At 40.5% G+C, this 20,586-nt stretch overlaps 1 protein-coding gene across 1 annotated transcript in view; it reads left to right on the forward strand.

The window, feature by feature from the left end:
- Positions 1–269: 269 nt before the first annotated feature.
- The window catches only part of TARSL2 (threonyl-tRNA synthetase like 2), a 60,261-nt gene continuing 39,944 nt past the window's right edge, over positions 270–20,586 (forward strand). The window contains exons 1-8 of the mRNA XM_008052823.1: positions 270–338; positions 1,390–1,586; positions 7,287–7,410; positions 10,262–10,383; positions 13,019–13,136; positions 15,515–15,579; positions 18,502–18,580; positions 19,747–19,893. Of these exons, the coding sequence (XP_008051014.1) occupies positions 7,384–7,410; positions 10,262–10,383; positions 13,019–13,136; positions 15,515–15,579; positions 18,502–18,580; positions 19,747–19,893 (558 nt within the window). The 5' untranslated portion in view covers positions 270–338; positions 1,390–1,586; positions 7,287–7,383. The remainder of the gene's footprint in view (positions 339–1,389; positions 1,587–7,286; positions 7,411–10,261; positions 10,384–13,018; positions 13,137–15,514; positions 15,580–18,501; positions 18,581–19,746; positions 19,894–20,586) is intronic.

Consider the following 20,586-nt stretch of genomic DNA (forward strand, 5'->3'; position numbering starts at 1 on the left):
TTGTTTAAAGCTTAGGGGAGAATACTTTAAAGAGCAAGATATATTAAACGTGCTTAGCAAGGATGTGAATGCACAGAAGAGGAAGGACTGAACTCTGGAAAATGACTTGCCCACTGAGGGTTGTAGGTGATGGTCAGGAGAGCCCAGCTATGAGCCTCGAGACATGGGGCCCTTGCAGCCTGCTGGCATGTCCCACTCCTTCCTCAAGTTGGAGAGTGTTAGTCTTTCTTGCCTTTGGTGTGAGTTATTTATAATGTGTCTTTCAGCCTTCTTCTAGTCAAAGCCAGGAAAAAGATACCAAAAAGAAGAAAAGGAAGGAAAATGAGCCTGACAGTGAGGTAAATTGTTGCTATGGAAACAATATAAGATACTACCTATAATTTTAAATTTGTATGTATATAGCTAATTATCTGTGATTTTTAATAAAAAGTAATTACTAATGAAATTATTTTGAGGCCACATTCGTATATTTAAAACTTGGCAAACCTTACATATGTGATGTCCTAACTGAGAAATGAGCTACCCACATGCCTGTATTTAGAGTGCTCCTCAGTCTATTGAAGTTGAGATAGCAACCCAAATAGCTCTTCTTTTGTATTAAGAATACTAGCTACTTTGCTCTGTTAATATAAATCATTAAAACAATAAGAATACTAGCTACTTTGCTATTTTAATATAAATCATTAAAACAATAAGAATACTGGCTACTCTGTTAATATAAATCATTAAAGCAACCAGAAAGTATCCAGCTTCAACACTTGGTAGGAGCAAAGGAGGAATACCTGGCTCAAAGGAATCATTCTGGTTGAGGAGTTAGGCAAATGCAGGAGAAACGACTAGAACAGAGTAAGATGGTGTGCTGTGCTCTGTGATTCGTGTACACACCCTGTAAACAGTGGAAAAGGGAGATGCCCATGGGTGCAGTAATTAGGGGAGGGAAGCTTTGAGCTGGACCTTTAGAGCTAAGCAGTAATTAAGGTAAGTGCAGAGAAGTCTTCTGGAGGTCCTTGCTGTTTGACTTATGTTGGGGTTTAGTACACCTAACCTACCAAACACCCTAGCTTAGCCTTAAATGTGTTCAGAACGCTTATGTTAGCCTACAGCTGGGCAAAATCATCTAACACAAAGCCTTTTTTATGGTAAAGTGTTGGATGTCACATGTAGTTTATTGAGTACTGTACTGAGTGAAAAGCAGAATGGTTGTATGGACACTCAAGTACAGTTTCTACTGAATGAATATCCCGTTCACACCATTGTAAAGTAAAAAAATTATAATTCAAACCATTGTAAGTGGGAGTGAGAGAATAGACTTATGGTATGCTGGGAAGGCAGTGAGGGGGTGGAACTGATTTAGGCATATAAACCTCATTGTATTCTAATGATTTTCAGGTGAAACAGCAACCATATTTCATAAAAGAAAGATTGAAGCTTTTTGAAATACTGAAGAAAGATCATCAGCTCTTACTTGCCATTTATGAAAACAAGGAGAACACGAGTGATGTGATCACAGTGCAAGTGGTGGATGGGCCAACTGTGGAAGGGGAGGTTTGGAAAACAACACCTTATCAAGTGGCTGCTGAAATTAGGTAAACCACAGTTTGGAAAAGTTGGTCAGTGTTAAGTAATAGTACCTGGTGAAAACGTTTTTGTAGGGACTGGTGAAACCTGGTGAAAGCCTGGTGAAAACATTTTTGTAGGGACTGCTAAACTTTTTTTCTTGTTCAGTTGAACAAATTAAATATAATTATTTTTTTCCCTCTGGCTTTTAAAAAGGCCATTTACATAAGTAATTGAATATCAGAACACAATCTCTTCCTGTTCTAATAAAAATATATAACAGAAAAGAAAAAAGTATAATCCTTGAAAGACCATATTACACTGAATCCTCACGTTTCCTTTGAAAACAATAACTGAGGTTGTATTTCTGATCCTTTTATATTGTGTACCCTGAAGGCCCTCACAGCCTGTTTACGTGTTTTCCAGGAATGATGTGCTAGGGAAAAATGGGCTTGAGGGCAAAACTAAGTTTATGTTTTCTCAAGGAAAGTCAGGTTGCAAGTTAAATGTCTTAGGTCAGTGTTTCTCAAAGTGTAGTCCCCAAACCGGCAGCATCAGCATCACCTGGAAACTTGTTAGAAAAGCGATTTATGGGACTCCCCTAAAGCAGATATATATGTTTTTATAAACCCTCCAAGGGCTTCTGCTGCAAGCTAAATTTAAGACCCAGTGAATTAGACGAAACTGCTGCAACAAAGACCCCTAAAAACTATGGCTCATGTAACAATCTAGAAGTGACCACTTCAGGCTGATGGACATCTCTGGTCCATGCAGTCATTTATGGACCCAGCTTCTTTTCATCGTGTTGATCTGCCATCCCTAGGTAAGGTTTGTTCATGGCCAGCAGTAAAAGCTGGGTCCCATTCATGGACCCTGGTGTAGATGGGGAAGAGAGGAGGAAGAACAGTGACACTTTGTGACCAAGACCCCATATTGGCTCACTTCCATTTCCACTTCATCCTTTGAGCCCACATTCAGTTACATGGCCACACCTAGCTATAAGAGAGAATGGAAATGTAGCTCCATTGGCAGACTAACCACATGTCCAGCTAAAGCATTCACACCACAAAAGAGAGGAATGGTTCAGGGGACAACAGAGAGTCTGCCACCGTCTGCCCCTCTGACATCCAGATATCTGTGAGTATGCATATTCTTTCAGCATTCAACACTTGCTCCCCAAGTGAGACAACTCCAAGTTCCATAGGTCAAAGCCTGGGATTTCCAAGTGATGTGCAGGACACCCCCATCAGGCTACTTGTATACCGACAACAAATAAACTAATGGAAGAGTGTGCTCATGCTGCACATCTAAGCAAGAAACACAAGACAATCACAATTAAAGTGTCCATCTGAAAACAGGAGAAAGACAACAGACAGTGGTACACAGAAGTCATCTGATTCTGCAGCGATTGTGAGGCCCCCAGCCTGGCAGTGGTTAGTGCTTGGATCAGCCCATCTGGCCACCCTTTGTTCTCTGGAAGCAGCTGTCTTGTCTGCAGTCCTACATGGGCCCTGACTTTGCTATTTGGGAAGTTTATAGTTGCCCATTACCTTCGTTTGTCCTATTTAAAGTACAGGAGAGTTTGTCCTTTTGGGGGCTGTACAGTCACCACCCTTGGGGGTTGAGGGTTCCTTGAAGGATCATGTAGCCACAGATATTTGTAAGCAGGGCTTATAGTTTGGCAGTTCAATTCCCTCAAATAGCTAACTGTAGTAGGCTTCTGGTCTGTTTGCTGCTAATCACTTCCACTTGAAAGTAATCTCACTTAAAGAATCCTTCTGGGCAGAGACTCTCTCACCCTTTGTTTCCTGGCTTTTGTGTTTGGCTCATTCCTCTCTTCCTCAGTTTAGTGGACTGAGGTTATGTGAAACACCAGACTTGTGGGAGGGCAGTGCACTTACTCTCTAATCCTTGCAGTTCTCTGGCTCCTATTGTCTGTCTTCATGTGTGCCCTTTGCGAAGGGCTGTCAGTATCCGTCCCTCTGCTGTTTGGTGCAGATGATTGTCTTTCCAGTATGGCCCAGCACCAGATTTCTGGACTCTGAGGCAATTTGAATAACACGCTACAGGCAGAGAGAGCTTCCCTTGGCAAAGCCCTCTCCCTTCCATCTCTGCTCGCAAACTAGATCATACTCATCTGAGCTTTTCTCATTCTGGTGGTGCTTGCTAAAAGCACTGAGTTATCCTGTGTATACCAATGCTCTGCCCTTTTCTCTCTGCTTCCTCATAGGCTGCAAGCACCGTAACACATGGCTTGCTTGCAAGTTGTATCAAATACTGTGCTATGCCATAACAAAAGTTATTGGCTTTGCAGTCTTAGAGTCTGTTTCCTCATAACCCACTGCCAGTCTGCTTAGCCAGTGGATCATGTTTTGTTGTTAATTCCAGGTCCTTATTTCTGTATTACTTATGGTATAGTCTAAGCTACTGCAAGAGACTCCGCAAAAAGCTTAGTGGAGTCAACGTGGTCACAGTTTCTCTCTCATATGGCAGTCTGGAGGTGAGTAGTCCAGGTTGGCAGGGCAGTGCTTCCCCATGCAGTTATTTGGGGACCTGAGTCCCTTGCATCTAGTTGCTGGGCCATCTGGTACAGTGTTGCCTTGTCTACATGGTCCAGAGGGAACAGCATGTGTATTCCCATCCACAGAAGGTGGAGACAGGGTGAAGTGCCCTCCACTATCTTAAGGCTGAGACACAGAAGTGTATCACTTCTGCTTGTATTCACTGGCTTTAAACTTGTTCTTATGGCCACATCTAGCTGCAAGGAAGTCTGCAAAACTCTTCTTCTAGAAGGGCAGAATGGGTCTGAGGAATGCGTAGCAGTCTATTACAGCCAGTAAAATGAAAATAAAATTTGTTTCGTTAATAACAAATCTAACATTGATTAAGTGCTATCATATGCATGTATTATGTCATCTTAGAATAAATGTATGAGGAAGGTACTATAATCCATATTTTATAGATGAGACAGCTGAAGCTGAGTAGATTGGCTTCACACTGGTGTCCTCCTAACCACAATGCTGTACTGTTTGCTCAAGTTAATCACAGAAATACAAACTAAAACATTACATTGTAGAAGTGGTATGACTTAATAGAACCTGACATCATGAGAGTACAGAGATGAAAAACTCTTGTGCCTTTGCTGGCAGGAACATTTTCCAGTGTATTCCAACAGAAATCACTAAAACTGCATTTTCTTTGACCTAGCAGTTCTGCTTCTAGCATTTTTCAAGCCTGTGTCCTATTAGGGAAAATTCTGTGATTGATCGTTAAGTTTAAGAAGTAGGTTACAGGCTGTTTAAAAAAAACATTTCTCGCCTGGGCTTGGTGGCTCAGCCTGTAATCCCAGCACTTTGGAGGCCAAGGTGAGAGGATTGCCTGAGCCCACGGGGTCGAGACCAGCCTGGGCAGCTTGGTGAGACCTCGTCTCTACAATAAATCACAAAAACTCTTGGTGTCATGTGTCTGTAGTTCCAGCTGCTCGGAAGGCTGAGACAGAAAGATCGCCTGAGCCCAGTAGGTCAAGGCTGCAGTGGTTGTGTGTGTGCCACTGCACTCCAGCCTGGGCAACAAGAGCGAGACTCCAACTCAAAAAAAAAAGTAGATTATAAAATAGCATGTATATGTGATGATGCTATTACATTTTTTATATTGGTATATATATCAAATAATGTGAAAGAACAAATAACAAAATGTTAACAGTAATTTCTGGTTAGTGGGATTGTGGGTGATATTTTTTGCTTTGTGCTTTTCTGTGCTTTCCAGATTTCTTAACTTGGTATTTTTGTCAGTAATTTTCAAGCAGTAAATGTTATTTAAAAGACACACACATACACACACATACACACACACACACACACACACACACACACACACACACAGAGAGAGAGAGAGAGAGAGAGAAAGATCAACATCTCACTAAAAAATAGGCAAAGAATGTGGACAGTTCATAAAAGTAACAGCTAGTAAGCATTACTAAAATTAGTAAAGAAATCAAATAAAACAATTTTCAACATTGTATTGAGAATGATTTAAAAAAACCTTTTAGGGTACGTGGAAGTAATACACTCAGATGATATATTTGAGAACACTTTCAAAGATGCTTGCCCTTTGACCTAGCAGTTTCACTTTCGTGGGCTTATTCTCACAAGATAGTCATGGAGGCCACTAGATGCAAGTGTGTGGATGTCTGTGAAGTGTACTTTTAGAGAGCAACACTTAAAGGGAACCTAAATGTGCAGGAGTGGAGGCTTCATTCATGAATATGATACTTCTAGACTGCTTTAGGAGTCTGTCTGATGGCATGGAAGTGACAAACAGGTTAGAAACTTATAATATAGGCTGGGCATGGTGGCTCATACCTGTAACCCCATCATTTTTGGAGGTAGAGATGGGAGGATTGCTTGAGCCCAGGAGTTCACGACCAACCTAGGCTACACAGTGAGACCTCATCTCTATAAAAAATTAAAAAATTAGCCAGACTTGGTGGTGTATTCCTGAAGTTCCAGCTACAAAAAAAAAAAAAATTGCCATAACTTTTTTAATCGGGATCTTACTCTATCACCCAGGGTGGAGTACAATGGCACAATCATGACTTGCCTCAGTCTTGATCTCTTGGGCTCAGGAGATCCTCCTGCCTTATCCTCCTGAGTAGCTGGAACTATAGACATGCACCACCAAGCCTGGTTAATTTTTTTTTTTTTTTTAATTTTTGTAGAGAAAGGTCTCGCTGTGTTGCCCATGCTGGTCTCGAACTGCTTGGGCTCAAGTAGTCCTCCCACTTCACCCTCCCAAAATGCTGCGATTATAAGCATGAGGCACTGTACCTGGCCAAATTTTTTTTTCCGCATTGTTACCCAAGCTGAAGTGCAGTGGCATGTTCATGGCTCATCGCAGCCTCTACCTCCTGGGCTCAGGCGATCCTTCTGCCTCAGCCTCCCAAGCATGCCCTGCTAGTTTTTAATTGTTTTAGAGACAAGATCTCACTGTTGCTGGCTGGTCTCAAACTTCTGGCCTCAGGCTATCCTCTTGCCTTGACCTCCCAAGGTGCTGGATTGTAGGCATGAGCCACCAAGTGCCAACTATGCTTTTTAAAAAAGTACCTGTGTGTGGGTAGGGTGGATGGATGGAGAATACCAACTAGAAAGAAAAGTAACAAAATGTTTTGAGAAAGAAATGTAACAAAATGTTATTTCTGAGATTGGTATGTGATCTTAATTTTATTCTGTGTGCTCTGTTTTCCCTTTTTTTTTTTGCTGCAGTGAACATGTATTACCTTTGTACATAAAATAAATGTTGCAAAATAAAAAAATCTCTATCCTATTAGTTTATATTTGTGCTTTCTAACTGCTTGGGGAAAAAAATAAGCCGGGCTCGGTGGCTCAGCCTGTAATCCTGCGCCTTTGGGAGGCTGAGGTGAGTGGATTGCCTGAGACCCGCCTGGGCAGCAAGACCTCATCTCTACAATAAATCAAAAAATCAGCTGGGTGTGGTAGCGCATGCCTGTAATTCTGGCTACTTGGAAGGCTGAGGCGGAAGGATCGCCGGAGCCCAGCAGGTCGAGGCTGCGGTGGCCGGGAGCGGCCACTGCACTCCAGTCTGGGCAACAGAGTGAGACTCCAACTCAAAAAAAAAAAAAAAAATACCCTGGAAGTTACTGTAATCTTTTCTTTTAATGAATCATTGTAACAGTGATAAGGTTAACTTCCCAGTGGTTTTTCTCTTACTAGTCAAGAACTGGCTGAAAACACAGTCATAGCCAAAGTCAATGGTGAATTGTGGGACCTGGACCGCCCATTGGAAGGAGATTCCACTCTGGAGCTGCTTATGTTTGAGAATGAGGAAGCTGAAGCTGTAAGTATTTAAAAACCTGACAACCAAACTTTGGGTATTTGTGTTTTTTGTAAACTACATTATATAAGAAGACACATAGTGAATTCAAGAATGTTGAATTTTGGTGGGACTTCTAAGATTTAAAATTTGAATATTGATATTTAACAAATATTTAATAAATATTTGTGGAATTAATATATACAAATATATATCAATTTTTAAGTAGCCATATTTGTTATTCTTAAAGTAATTGTTTCCCTAAGTTAGGATGCTTTAGTTATTAAGTGAATGTGTATTTGAAATGAATTTTTAATAGACTCTTTAAAATGGTTCTGCCTTATAATTTAATATGTATAGGAAAATTGGGAGAAATTATCAAAACTCAAATATCTTTTCCTTATTAATGTAATTTTCTCTGATATAAACACCACCTTTTCACATAGGTTTCTGACATACATTGTCACCTTAACTTTGCAGGAATCCTTGAAGCAGTTCATTATTTCCATAAAACCTAATCTATGGTTAGCTTAGGTCATATTAATTGTGAAGCTTATGCTAAATTTCTTAATTTCTTAATCCAGAGTACAAAGCACATTATGATTTCTGTTTTAAATATACAAAGTATCTAAACAATGCACTATTAATAAAACTGTGTTTAATTAAAAGTGATCCAGAAAGTAAAATTCTGTAAATTTCAACTGTCAACTCTAGCTAGACAGCCCTTGGTGTGTATGCACTATTCTCTGTGTGATGTCTCCAACTAAATACTATACAGGAACCTTAGTTCAGTACATTCACCACCGAATTCTTGATTTTAACTCCCAAAATACATCTCTTTCCTGCTTGCCTGTTGTGGGAAAACAAATCAGAGAGACCATGACCCGGAGGCTGATAATCAGGAAGCTGCATTTATTACTGGAATGCTGGCATTTTTGGCCCAGCAGACTCGAATCACAAAGCCTGGGCCTGATGGCAGTCGGGTCTCAGCTTATATAGGTTTTACATTGGCTTTGCGGGGGAAGGGGCTTTTCATGGTGTAAGGTTTTGCACTTTTTGTAACAATAGCACAAGCTTATGGTTTTGGCTACAGGCACTGAGCACAGCGTCACGGGAAGGGACTTGTGGTTTTAGCTGCAGTACTGAGTACTGCCTTTTGCACTAACAAACTGAAACATTTTAATTGTGATATATGTTTTGAAGCATTTTCTAAAAGCCCTCTACCACATGGCCATCTCAGTGCACTGTTCCACTCCTTACCCAGTTGCTCCGCCCAGGACCTTAGAGGTTGTGTGTGAGCGCTCCCCTCCTTCCACTCCGGTCCTCAGTGTATGGGTAAGCCCAGCAGATGTTACTTTGCTACTGGCCCAGAATCTGCCCACTTCCCACTCTCTCCATCACCACTGCCTGCTAATCTGCACCATTTTGTCATAGCACTACCCAATGAACTAGCTGTTTGGTCCCCTAAGTCAATTCCTGTACAGCTGTCAAGCAGGGTTTTAAAATGTAAATTATTTTTGCTTAAAATCCTTTAACATATCCCATTGCATTTGGAATAAAACCCACTTCCCCTCCCAGCCCTGCATGGTTGCTGGCCCTTCCTTGCACTCTAATCTTCCTTACTTTGTGCTATCCCCTACACATGAGTCACACAGGCTCCATGAACCCCATGGATGTAGGGAATTCACTAGTATTCTTTGCTACAGACTGTTCATTCCCAGTTATTTCCCTTCTCATCTTATGATTGCACACTTCCAGGTCTGTTTGTGGCCTGTCTCTTTTCTAGTAGGCTGTGACCACTGGGGGCAATGACTAGATCTGTTTCTTTCACTCTTGTGTCCCCAACACCTAACACAGGTTTGGCTCAGCAGGTATCTAGGTGTGGACGGTTCCCCACAGGGGAGAGGTGGGTTGAGGCTGGCAGCCAGCCTGCTGTCCTGGCTGCATCTGAAGAATGTCTGCTCCCAGGATGGACCTCTGGGCCCATTTGTAGACCCATCCCAGCCTTGCTGTGCGTTGGGATTGCACACAGCTGCTCACTCTCATTGCTCCAGTTTATTTTATCAAGCAGTTTTCTAATTGTCATATGTTTTCTATTTAATAAAGGGAAAGTGCTGACAGAGAACTCCGTCTTCTTGCTCCTTTGGAACCTATTGTATATTTACTTGGTGACTTTGGTTAGTTTTAGGCTACCTATAAATAACTAAAATTAATTCTTTGGGAATTCAAAAGCCAAATCAACTTTTTGAACTTGTAGATCTGATGACCCCTCCCTTGGACTTCGGTTAATTAGCCCATGTGTACACTGCTCAGGGGTTTCAGGCAGCCACAGGCATTCCCTGGCCACACTTTTATTTTGCCAACCTTCTTTCAGACTCCCACACATGTGAAGACTGCATGGAGAGGTGAAACCTCGTTAACTTTAGCAATGTTATGAGCAGCCTCTTTAGTGCTCCATGTTTAGCTCACAGATGCTGCCCCTTGAGGAAAAACAGGGCAGCTAGCATCTGGCACTCTTCGGCCTTCCTCCCACACTGGGCCTCCATCAGGGCTCCTTGCAGTTGCTATGCTCGTGTCCCGAGGGGGTAGTGGTCCACAGTGACTATGTGCAGAGGAAGTGATGTCTAACTGAGCCCTCACCTTGGCTCTCAGCAGAGCAGCTCTGCTCTAGGGCTATGGGAGTGACTCTGACAGAGTGCCAGAGAGGACTCTGGAATATTCTTTTCTAAGTGACCATTGCAGATTTTCTTTTCAAATTGATGTTGCCTTTGGGTCTGGCCACTTAACTCCTTAAAATGTGTCACTTGCTTACGTTATTTTTACTCATCGTCCGTGACCTGGTTGTGGTCGCTGACAGCCTCTCCATGCCATGCAGGTATATTGGCACTCCAGTGCCCACATTCTCGGGGAGGCCATGGAGCTTTACTATGGAGGCCACCTGTGCTATGGTCCACCCATTGAAAACGGATTCTATTATGACATGTTCATCGAGGACAGGTAACACCACTGCATACTGACTCCTGAATGCATGTTTCTATTTCATTATTTTGTGGCAGTTACATATCAGCCTAGTAACGCTGAAAGGCTGACCTTAAACAACATGGGGGTTAGGAATGCCGACTCCCATGTGGTCAAAAATCCGAGTATTACTTTTGATTACCCTAAAACTTAATAACCTACTGGTAGCCTTACTTACAGCACAAATAGTTGATTGACACATATTTTTTGTGTTAGATATAGTATATACTGTACTCTTATAATAAAGTAAGCCAGAGAAAAGTAAATATTATTAAGAAAATCATAAAGAAGAGAAAATGTATTTACTGTTCATTAAGTGGAAATAGACCATCATAAAGGTCTTCATCCTCATCAGCTTCATATTGAGTTGGCTGAGAAGGAAGAGAAGGGGTTTGTCTTGTTGTCTTAGGAGTGGCAGAGGCTGAAGAAAATGTGTATAAGTGGACCTGTTTGGTTCAAATCCATGTAGTTCAGGGATCAGCTTTATTGCATAGTGTGATTATAGATTGGTTAACCATTTTTGGAAGTTTAATACGTTTAGATGCAAGTTTAACTTCTCAAAGGATTTTCTTCACCCAGCTGAATGCCAGACAGGAGTGACTGCCAGAGGCTTTGCATTCTGCACGTCTGTGCTTGAAGTCATTAGCCACTGGCCACTCCAGGCCACTTCCTGCCCGGTGTTCCTTATAGTTCTTAAAAATTCCACCAGCTCCAAGAACTGAAACCTCAGTCCATCCAGTTCGTGCCCACTCCTCACCACCACCCCACCATCCCACTGTCCAATCCAGTTCTGCCAGTTTTATCTCCTGAAAAGTTCTCCTATCCTTCTGACCTTCTCTCACTTGTGCTGTAACCCCTCAGACCCCTGACATCCCTTGCCTGGATGAATATGCTGCATTTTGCCTCTGCCTGTCTCCTCCATCTGCTTAGTGACCTCCATCCAACGCTCTGTAGCTACTACTTACACACCTGTCCAGGCTGAACCGTTTCCACTCCCAACCATGGATGTGCTTACCTACAACACTTCTGGCCACATGTGTGGGTTTCTTCTAACCCAACAGCTAATTCTCCAACTCTCTGAACACCAACTGGGTGTCTAGTGACCAGTTCAGTTCTGACACCACCCAGAGTTAGCACAGGTTTCACAAACCAGGGGTTCAGTCCCACAAGTCCATCCCCAATTCAGATACCAATTTCTTTTGCTGGTTTATTATAAAGGTTATGACCAAGATACAGATGAATAACATGCAGTGAGGTACATGGGAGCAGCACAGGGCTCCCATGCCTCATTGGGCATGCCACCCTCCCAGCACCTGATGTGTTCACCAATCTAGATGCTCCCAGAACCTCGATGTTTAGAAATGTTTATGGAGGTTTTATTACTGAGGCATGATGGATTAAGTTATTAACCATAGGAGGTAACTCAGTTTCTAGGTCCTCTCTTCTCCAAAGGAGGTTGGGGAGGGGGCTGAAAGTTCTAACCCTGTAATCATGCCTTGATCTTTCTGGTGACAGCCCCTGTCCTGAAGCTGCCTAGGAGCCCCCAGCAACTGGTCATTTCATGAGCACACAAAATACGTGTTTATCCTCCAGAGTTCAGGATCCTAGAAGCTCTGTGCCAGGAACTGGACAAAGACCAAATACATATTTCTTATTGTAGCGCAGTGTCACATCCGGCTTTATCCCTTGTTACCATCACTCCAGGATTCATTCAACAAGATTTTTTTCCCTACTGCCTACTGTGTGCTCTGTCCTTGGTGCTGGTGATTCAGCAGTGAGCAAATCAGTCTTTCCTCATGGAGCTAACAGCCTTGTGGGGGGGAGACGGTAAATGAACAAGCAGCCATCTCCTACAGGTGGTGATGAGTGTAAGAGGGTGCATCAGTCAAGCATAGGGAGGTGTGCGTCATGACAAACAGGTGGTCAGGAAGGATCAGGTGGCATTGGAACAGCAAAATGGAGGGAGGGAGCGATCCCTGAGCATACTAGGGCTTTCTATGGACGTCTGGGGCAGAGAATCTCAGGCTTCTGTAGGATGGCCGTGGTGTGGGAATGTGTGTGACTGTATGAAAAAGGACAAGGAAGCCAATGTGGCAGGAGGGGAGTGAGCACCAACTAGGAAACGCCTGACAAGAGGTCAGTCCATGAAGAGTGGAGGCCGATTGCTGGAGTGAGCGCCTGCGAACTGCGGTTCACACAGATCCCTCCCAGCTTAGATTCCACAGCCAGTAAGGGCAGTGGCATAGTGAGCACTTAAGCCATCTCTTGGAAACAAAAATATAAATGTGTGAAAGACAAGGAGGCCCACACAGAAGAACAGGCCTCAGAGGAGCTCATGGTCCAACAGGGGAGTCTTCTGACGGGGCTTTTCTACACATCTTGCACCAGAGAAGATCTGAAGGCAGATCATGGCATCTGTTGATATCTCAGCTTCCTGCTCTGAGAAGCAGGAATATTGGCTCTGTGTGTGAATGTCTGACTTTAAATCCTGCTACAATAAAACACCAAATTCAATTTAGAAAATGTGTCTGTGCCAAAGGCTATAGCACAGAGGAAAAAGGAAAATGTATAATGTGTGAAAAATCTTTTGATTTTCATGTGCTCTTCTTTTTAGAGCAGTGTCCAGCACAGAATTGGCAACACTGGAGAACATATGTAAAGCTATCATAAAAGAAAAGCAACCTTTTGAAAGATTAGAAGTCAGCAAGGAAGTCCTACTGGAAATGTTTAAGGTATCATGGGGAAACTCTTAGAATGAAAACCGTTTACTAGGGATAATAAGAATAACATAAAATAAAAAACAGAAACAACTCACCCCCCCCACCAAAAAATATAATGAACATAGACTAGCTACATCACCCAGTAATTGACTGTTGCTCACCAAATTGTTCCAATTCAGTTGACCTATTGTGAGATTGTTACCAGTCATTTACTGTGACATTTTCCTCATCTGTTTCCTGAAAAGTTTCAGGCAGGCATAGGTATAGGTAAAGTGGCAGGTGAATAGTTTTCATATGTGTGTTTGTAAATTTGATTAATTCTAAATATTGTTAATATCTGACCAATAAATTTAACAGTATTTATAATCTCATACAATTCTGGTTTTTCGTTTTCTTTGGAATTTTCTGTTAACATTTTAAAAATATTTTAGACTAGAGTAACCTAGTAAACTAGTGTAAAACTTTAAATTTCTGTTTATGTTGTTTTTACCAATACTCTTGATTATATTCCTAATTTTACTTTTGAAATCATACATAGAGAATTTATATATTTTGAAAGCACAGTATTATTAGTTTTGTGGGCTTGAATTAAAAAATAGATTTGGTTTTGATCAAAGTTGCAGTTATTCTTTTTTTGAATGGTAAATTATATAAATAAAAAACTTACCATTTTAACCATTTTTAAGCATACAGTTCTGTAGCATTAAGTACACTCACAGTGTTGTGCAGTGATCCCCACCATCTATCTCCAGAGCTTTTCATCTTTCCAGACAGAAACTCTTTTCCCATTCCTTCCTGGCCCCTGCCCCTAGCAACCACTGTTCTATTTACTATCCGTATGAATTTTACTACACTTAGGACATCATATTGGTGGAATCATGCAGTATTTTTCCTTTTGTGATTAGTTTGTTTCACTCAGCATAATATCCTTAAGGTTCATGTTGTAGCATGTGTCAAAAATTTCTTTCTTTTTAAGGCTGAATAATATCCCATTGTATGTATATACAATTGTGTTTATTGATTCATCCATCTCTGGACACTTAGGTTGCTTCTACCTTTTGACTATAATCCATTGGTGTACAGATTCCTGTTTCAATTCCTGTTTTCACTTCTTTTGGGTATATGCTCAGAAGTGGAATTGCTGGATCGTATGGCAATTCTATTTTTAATTTTTTGAGGACTTGCCATATCATTTGACACAGCAGCTGCATTATTTTGCATTCCCACAAACAATGCACAAGGGTTCCCATTTTTCTACAACTTTATTGGCACTTGTTATTTTCTGGGTTTTTAAAAAATCATAGCCATTCTAATGGATGTGAAGTGGTAACTCATTGTGGTTTTGACTCATTTTTCTAATGATTTAATAGTGATGAGCATCTTAATGTGTTTATTGACTAATTTTATATCTTCTTTGGAGAAATGACTTTTTAAAAAAAATGTCTATTCAAATCTTTTGCCCATTTTTGAGTCAGGTTGTTTGTTCGTTTGAGTTATAGGAGTTCTTTATATATTCTAGATATAAATCCCTTAGCAAATACATAATTTGCAAATATTTTATTCTCTTCTGTGAGTTGCCTTTTTTATACTTTTATGAACTAAATGAAATGAATCTTTGTGAAAGAAAATGATTTGATTTGGGCATATAGATATGAAGCAGTTAAATCATACAAGTCTGGGATTTTTTTTTTTTTTAGCTTCCTAACAACTACTTCCTTTAAGTAATTATTTAATGTTTGGTATCATGATATAGTGATGAAAGCAGAAAAGGAAAAGAAAATAATTACATTCGTTTTTTTATTGTAGTGCTATTTTTCACTTATTATACACTTTATGTTCGTTTTTAAACAAATTAATAATGTAGTTCTGTCTTTGTCAGAATTTTATTTATTTCAAGTAGTCAAAATAAGATCTCCTAGAATAGTGTTGTCCAATAGAAATATAATGTGATCCACAAATCTGAGCCACATATGTAATCTTAAATTTTCTGACATCATATTTGAAAAATAAAAGAAAGGTGAAATTAATTTTAATACAATTTTATTTAACCTACAATAAAAAATACCATTTAACATGTAGCCAATATAAAAAAATTAGTGAACTATTTTATATTCGTTTTTTTCCCTATACAGCACTTCTAAAGCCAGCGTGTTTGTATTTTACACTACAGCCTATCTTGCTTCAGATTAGCACATTTTAAGTCCCTGTTGCCATGTGGTCTGCTGGCTCCCATATTGGACAGCTATGGGCTGTGAGCTCTTTGGATCTGTAGTGTCTCAGCACCTAGAATATTATTCAATGCCCTTTCAATATTTCTTGAAGAAAGTAGAGTTAGTATTTTTCATTCAAACGTTTTGTGTAATAATATGTAAATATATTTTTCCTTGTAGTACAATAAATTTAAATGCCGCATGCTGAATAAGAAGGTTAACACTCCAACTACCACAGTTTACAGGTTTGTGTTCTTACCTTTTAAGCACTGCTCAGTGGTAAATGTGAAGGCATTTGAAGTAGAAGCAGTTTGTTTTCTGGTGGATGGACATTTAAGTTGCATAGCTGATATACACTTTAGTAAGGAGCTCCAAAACGTTTTCACCTAAGGGAAGTCATTCTTTTCTCCTTTTTAGTTATTAGGATGGTACAGAGACTCAAATTTCATATTCTGGTTGTTAGCTATAACAGGATCTTTCTCCATGTGGGTGAGACTATGTTCACCTGGTGCCTTACAGTTTGGGGAGCTGTTGGGACAAGGAGTTTCTGGTTCATCCTTCCACCTCCTTATTAATGTGGCAATGGGAGCCATAGGAGTTGTCTCTTCTCACAGTGATTCTTGGCCTCATATTGTACTCCCCATTATCTAGACTCCAAATATATCAGCCTTCCTGCATTAGCAGGATATTCATAATGAGACAAAAAAAAATATTGGGTGCAAAAGCAAAATCAAATAGTAAGAAGAGGCAGGTGAAATCAACACCAGAATCCCTTAGTTCTGTTAGGCTTCTGAGCCTCTTTTTATTTATGTGGTTTTTAAAGCTGCCTTATGGGTAATTGCTAGTCCCCTTTCTGTGTATTCCAGCCATATGGGTGCTGCTGGGACCTTCACGGTCCTGCCTAGAAACCTGGTTTCTATATAATTGTGACCACAATTGTCCTCTACCGGGGCACTTATTTTCCACAGTCAAATTCTCATGGTTCTCTGCTTTAATTGTTCTATAAGTAAAATCGTATCCCCTTTGTGTATAGCTATGCATAGTACATTTCTTAAGTTATGATATGAATTTGTTGCCATTTGACATTGATGTGGAATATTATGTTATACTATGTTTGGTACCTTCCAATGACCTGATAAGGTTTTATTATGTATTACCTACAATTTAAATAAATGTTAGTATAACTATCTTAAAGTTTAAAAATGAAGATATACAACAGGTATGCTAAGTTTTACATTTCTGGCTTCTAACAGTTGACCTTTTGGTTTTAGGACCTTACTTAAGTCAACATTGACACTTTTTGTATCCTATCAATTTGAATGACATGTATTTAATTCCTGGAGGAAAAAAGAGCTTTTATTTATGGGATTAGAAGATTGGAGTTTTGAAGACTTGGGCTAATTAGGCATTCATTCCTTTCCTTTGAGTGTTACTCGCAACTTCCATCTTAGAAAAACATCTTAGAAAGCCGAGCTCGGTGGCTCAGCCTGTAATCCTGCGCCTTTGGGAAGCTGAGGTGAGTGGATTGCCTGAACCTGTGGGTTCGAGACCCGCCTGGGCAGCGAGACCTCATCTCTACAATAAATCAAAAAATCAGCCGGGCGTGGTAGCGCATGCCTGTAATTCTGGCTACTTGGAAGGCTGAGTGGAAGGATTGCCGGAGCCCAGCAGTCGAGACTGCGGTGGCCGGGAGCGGCCACTGCACTCCAGTCTGGGTGACAGAGTGAGACTCCAACTCAAAAAAAAAGAAAGAAAGAAAGAAAGAAAAGCATCTTAGAAAACAAAGCCTGGTCATTCAAAGAAATGTTGTTTTCATGTTTAGAACTTTGTCAGTCTATAAGCCAGTCTCTTTTTGTGTACTCTGTAGTTTTTATACTTCAAATCGGTGAACTTAAAAAACATTTAAAATTGACTAGAATAGTTATGGTATTATTTTCTTTACTAAAATTTCCTTACATTGGTTAATGTTAAGTAACCTTCCCTCTGACTTTTCTTATTTATATTTTAACTCTGTTAATACATCTGAACTTGAAAAAAAGATTGTGCTTATTAAGGTTTGGGAGGTCTTTGTTCATTACTGGGGAGGACCCAAAAAACCTAGAATTTATTTATAAAAAATTGTGTGTTTATTCTTACATGTTTAAACTTCAGTTACCTTCAAAGTACTCTCTATTTGATACAATACACCTATCAAGATGCTTTTTCCCCTGCTCAAAACAGTTTTTGAACTTGTCGATTTGGATACCTTTTAGTGCTTCTGCTGTTTTTTTGTTTCACTTCTTCCATATAGGCAAAAAGTTTTCCCTTTGAGGATTTTTTTTTTTTTTTTTTTGAGTTGGAGTCTTACTCTGTTGCTCAGGCTGGAGTGCATTGGCATACTCATGGCCACCCCAGCGTTGACCTGCTGAGCTCAAGCAGTCCTTCCGCCTCAGCCTTCCAAGTAGCTGGAACTACAGGTACGCGCTACCATGTCTGGCTAATTTTTTGATTAATTGTAAAGATGAGGTCTCGCCAAGTTTCCCAGGCTGTTCTCAAACCCGTGGGCTCAGGCAATCCCCTCACCTCACCCTCTCAAAGTGCTGGGATTACAGGCTTGAGAAACCATGCCCAGCCCCCTTTGAGGACTTTTTTCATCCAAGGAAACAAAAATGAAGCCACTTGGGGTGAGATCAGGTGCATAGGAAGGGTGGAACATGGGGATCATGCCATTTTGCCCAGAAACTGCTGAACACTCAGCATGGTGTGGGCAGGTTCATTGTCATGGTGGAAGAATCAGTCACCTATTTGCCACAAAAGAATTCATTGAAACCAACTGCAGCCTCTCACAACAATGCTAGCTGGTACACTGATGCCGATGGGTTCCTATAACACTTACCTAGTGAGGGAAGCCAGTACTATAAGGAACCTACCCTCCAAAAGGTAATTCTGGGTTTTTTGGAGATCCTTCCTAGTACATGTGCAAGCAAATCCCTAGCTACAGTCCTGAGTGTTTTAATAGTGGTGTCATCTTTGACCCAAACTTTTGCCTGATATTTGCATTGTAAGTCGGGGCTCTGTGTTAATAAACCAAGGAACAATTAGGTATTTTTGTCATAAAATTAGAGGGCTATTGAATAATCCAAAAAGCTATAACTGTGTCTGAACATGTCCTAAATATTTCATTATAGGTGTGGTCCACTGATTGACCTTTGTAAAGGCCCCCATGTGAGACACACTGGAAAAATTAAAACCATAAAAATTTTCAAGGTAGGGATTTTTTTTAAATATAGCAAACCTAAGGTAGACTAGATAAGGGATTTCAATTCTGTGTTTTGTGGTCTGAACATGATATTTTAAAATACTTTATATGATTAAAACTAATGCAATTATGTAGAATTTTGATAATTAGAACACTACATTATAGGTAGCTTTTAGCTTTTATCATTTAACCTTATTGTAAGTGTTAGGATGTATTTCTTTTTCTTCTTCGTCTTCTTCATCTTCTTCTTCATCGTCGTCGTCTTCCTCTTCTTCTTCTTCTTATTATTATTTTAGTTGAGGTCTCACTCTGTTGCCCAGGCTGGAGTACAGTGGCACGATCATGGCTTACTGCCACCCTGACCTGCCAGGTTCAGATGATCCTTCTGCCTCAGCTTCCCTAGTAACTGGGACTACAGGCACATGCCACCACACCTGGCTACGTTTTGATTTTTTGTAGAGATGAGGTCTCCCTATGTTGCCTGGGTTGGTCTCGAACTCCTGGGCTCAATGTGAGCCTCCTGCCACTGTTTCCCAAAGTGCTGGGATAACAGGCATGAGTCACCATGCCCGACTCATATGGTATTTTGAAATACTGTTCTATACCCTATGGTTTTCTTGAATTGCCCTAAAACGAGCCAGAGTATCTGTCTGCATGTGAGAATAATGTACTATCAGAAAAAGAAAAAAAGCAAAGGACATTTGATGGTATAATGGAGAAAGCACCGCTCTAGGAGTCAGGAGCCATGGGAGCGACTGGGCAGTCTCAACCTTTCTGGGCCTTGGTTTTCTTACCATAAAATGTGGGCTGGATGACAGCACTGTTTTACTCAATGTGGAGATCAGCAAGACTGATCTTTCCACCCCTGTACCTCCAGCCTCTTCTGCCACCTCCTAGGTATCATTGTTGTCTAGGCATCCCTCCTTTCCACTCACTTTCACTTCATTCCTAGAACTTACTGATTCATGGTATAATTTGGGTGGGGAAGGTTTAGTTAGAATCCATGTAAGATTATTGCTAGCACTATAAGAGGTTGTCTTGAAGTAAGCTGTATTGATGTTTTAATGGAAAATTAGTTTAGTTTATTATAAATAAGCTGCTCTTTTATTTATAAAGAGCAGTTTATTTATAACTAAATCTAGCTTTGTTTACCAAAATCTTGTTTGATATTTAGAATTCCTCAACATATTGGGAGGGCAATCCTGAAATGGAGACACTGCAGAGGATCTATGGGATATCCTTTCCTGATAACAAGATGATGACAACCTGGGAGAAGTTCCAAGAGGAAGTCAAGAACCGAGACCACAGGAAGATCGGAAAGGTATGCCCCGTGTCTTAAACACTATGGAGCTAAAAGGCCTTTCTTGGCTTATGATTATGTCTCATGAAATGAAATTATTTTAAAAATAAGATTTCTTCTTCTCTTTTTATCTTCTGTTTTGCTGGCACTCAAAGTCTGCTGTTGAGTTCTTTCTTTCATGCTAATACCCTAAATGTCTTCTAACCTCCTGCCTTCCTGTATCTTTATTAGATTTTAAAAATTGCATCCTACTCTTATTTTTATCATGATACAAAAATAAAGTTTTTCCACATTGTGTGTACTCAGTAGCATGCATTGTATTTGGGAGGCAGAGGAGTGTGTAGAAAGGAAGAATGAGGCTTAGAGTAGCTAGACCTGAGTTTCAGTCTTAGTTCTGCCGCTTACTGGCTGTGTTGGGTGATGGGCAAGGCATTCACTTAGGAAATGCCGTGGCCTTTTCTCTCTTGCTGAGTCTCCATGCAGGGTTGATGTGGGCATACACTGGATGATGGCACCCAGTGCAGTGCAGGCTCTCAGTAAGTGGCAGCCATTATAATCAACATCATCACTTAAAGCCCACCTCCTTCAGTGAACTTTTCTTACCTTTTCACCATGTTGTTTCCCCATGGGATACATGCTCCAAGTGTGCCAAGTAAGGAAATTGGTAGTAAATAGAAAAGGTGATGTAACGTTATGTTCAAGATTAAAATAATG

Source organism: Carlito syrichta, unplaced genomic scaffold, assembly GCF_000164805.1.
Source record: "Carlito syrichta isolate Samal-C Ts95f unplaced genomic scaffold, Tarsius_syrichta-2.0.1 Scaffold287531, whole genome shotgun sequence".
Classification (NCBI taxonomy): domain Eukaryota; kingdom Metazoa; phylum Chordata; class Mammalia; order Primates; family Tarsiidae; genus Carlito; species Carlito syrichta.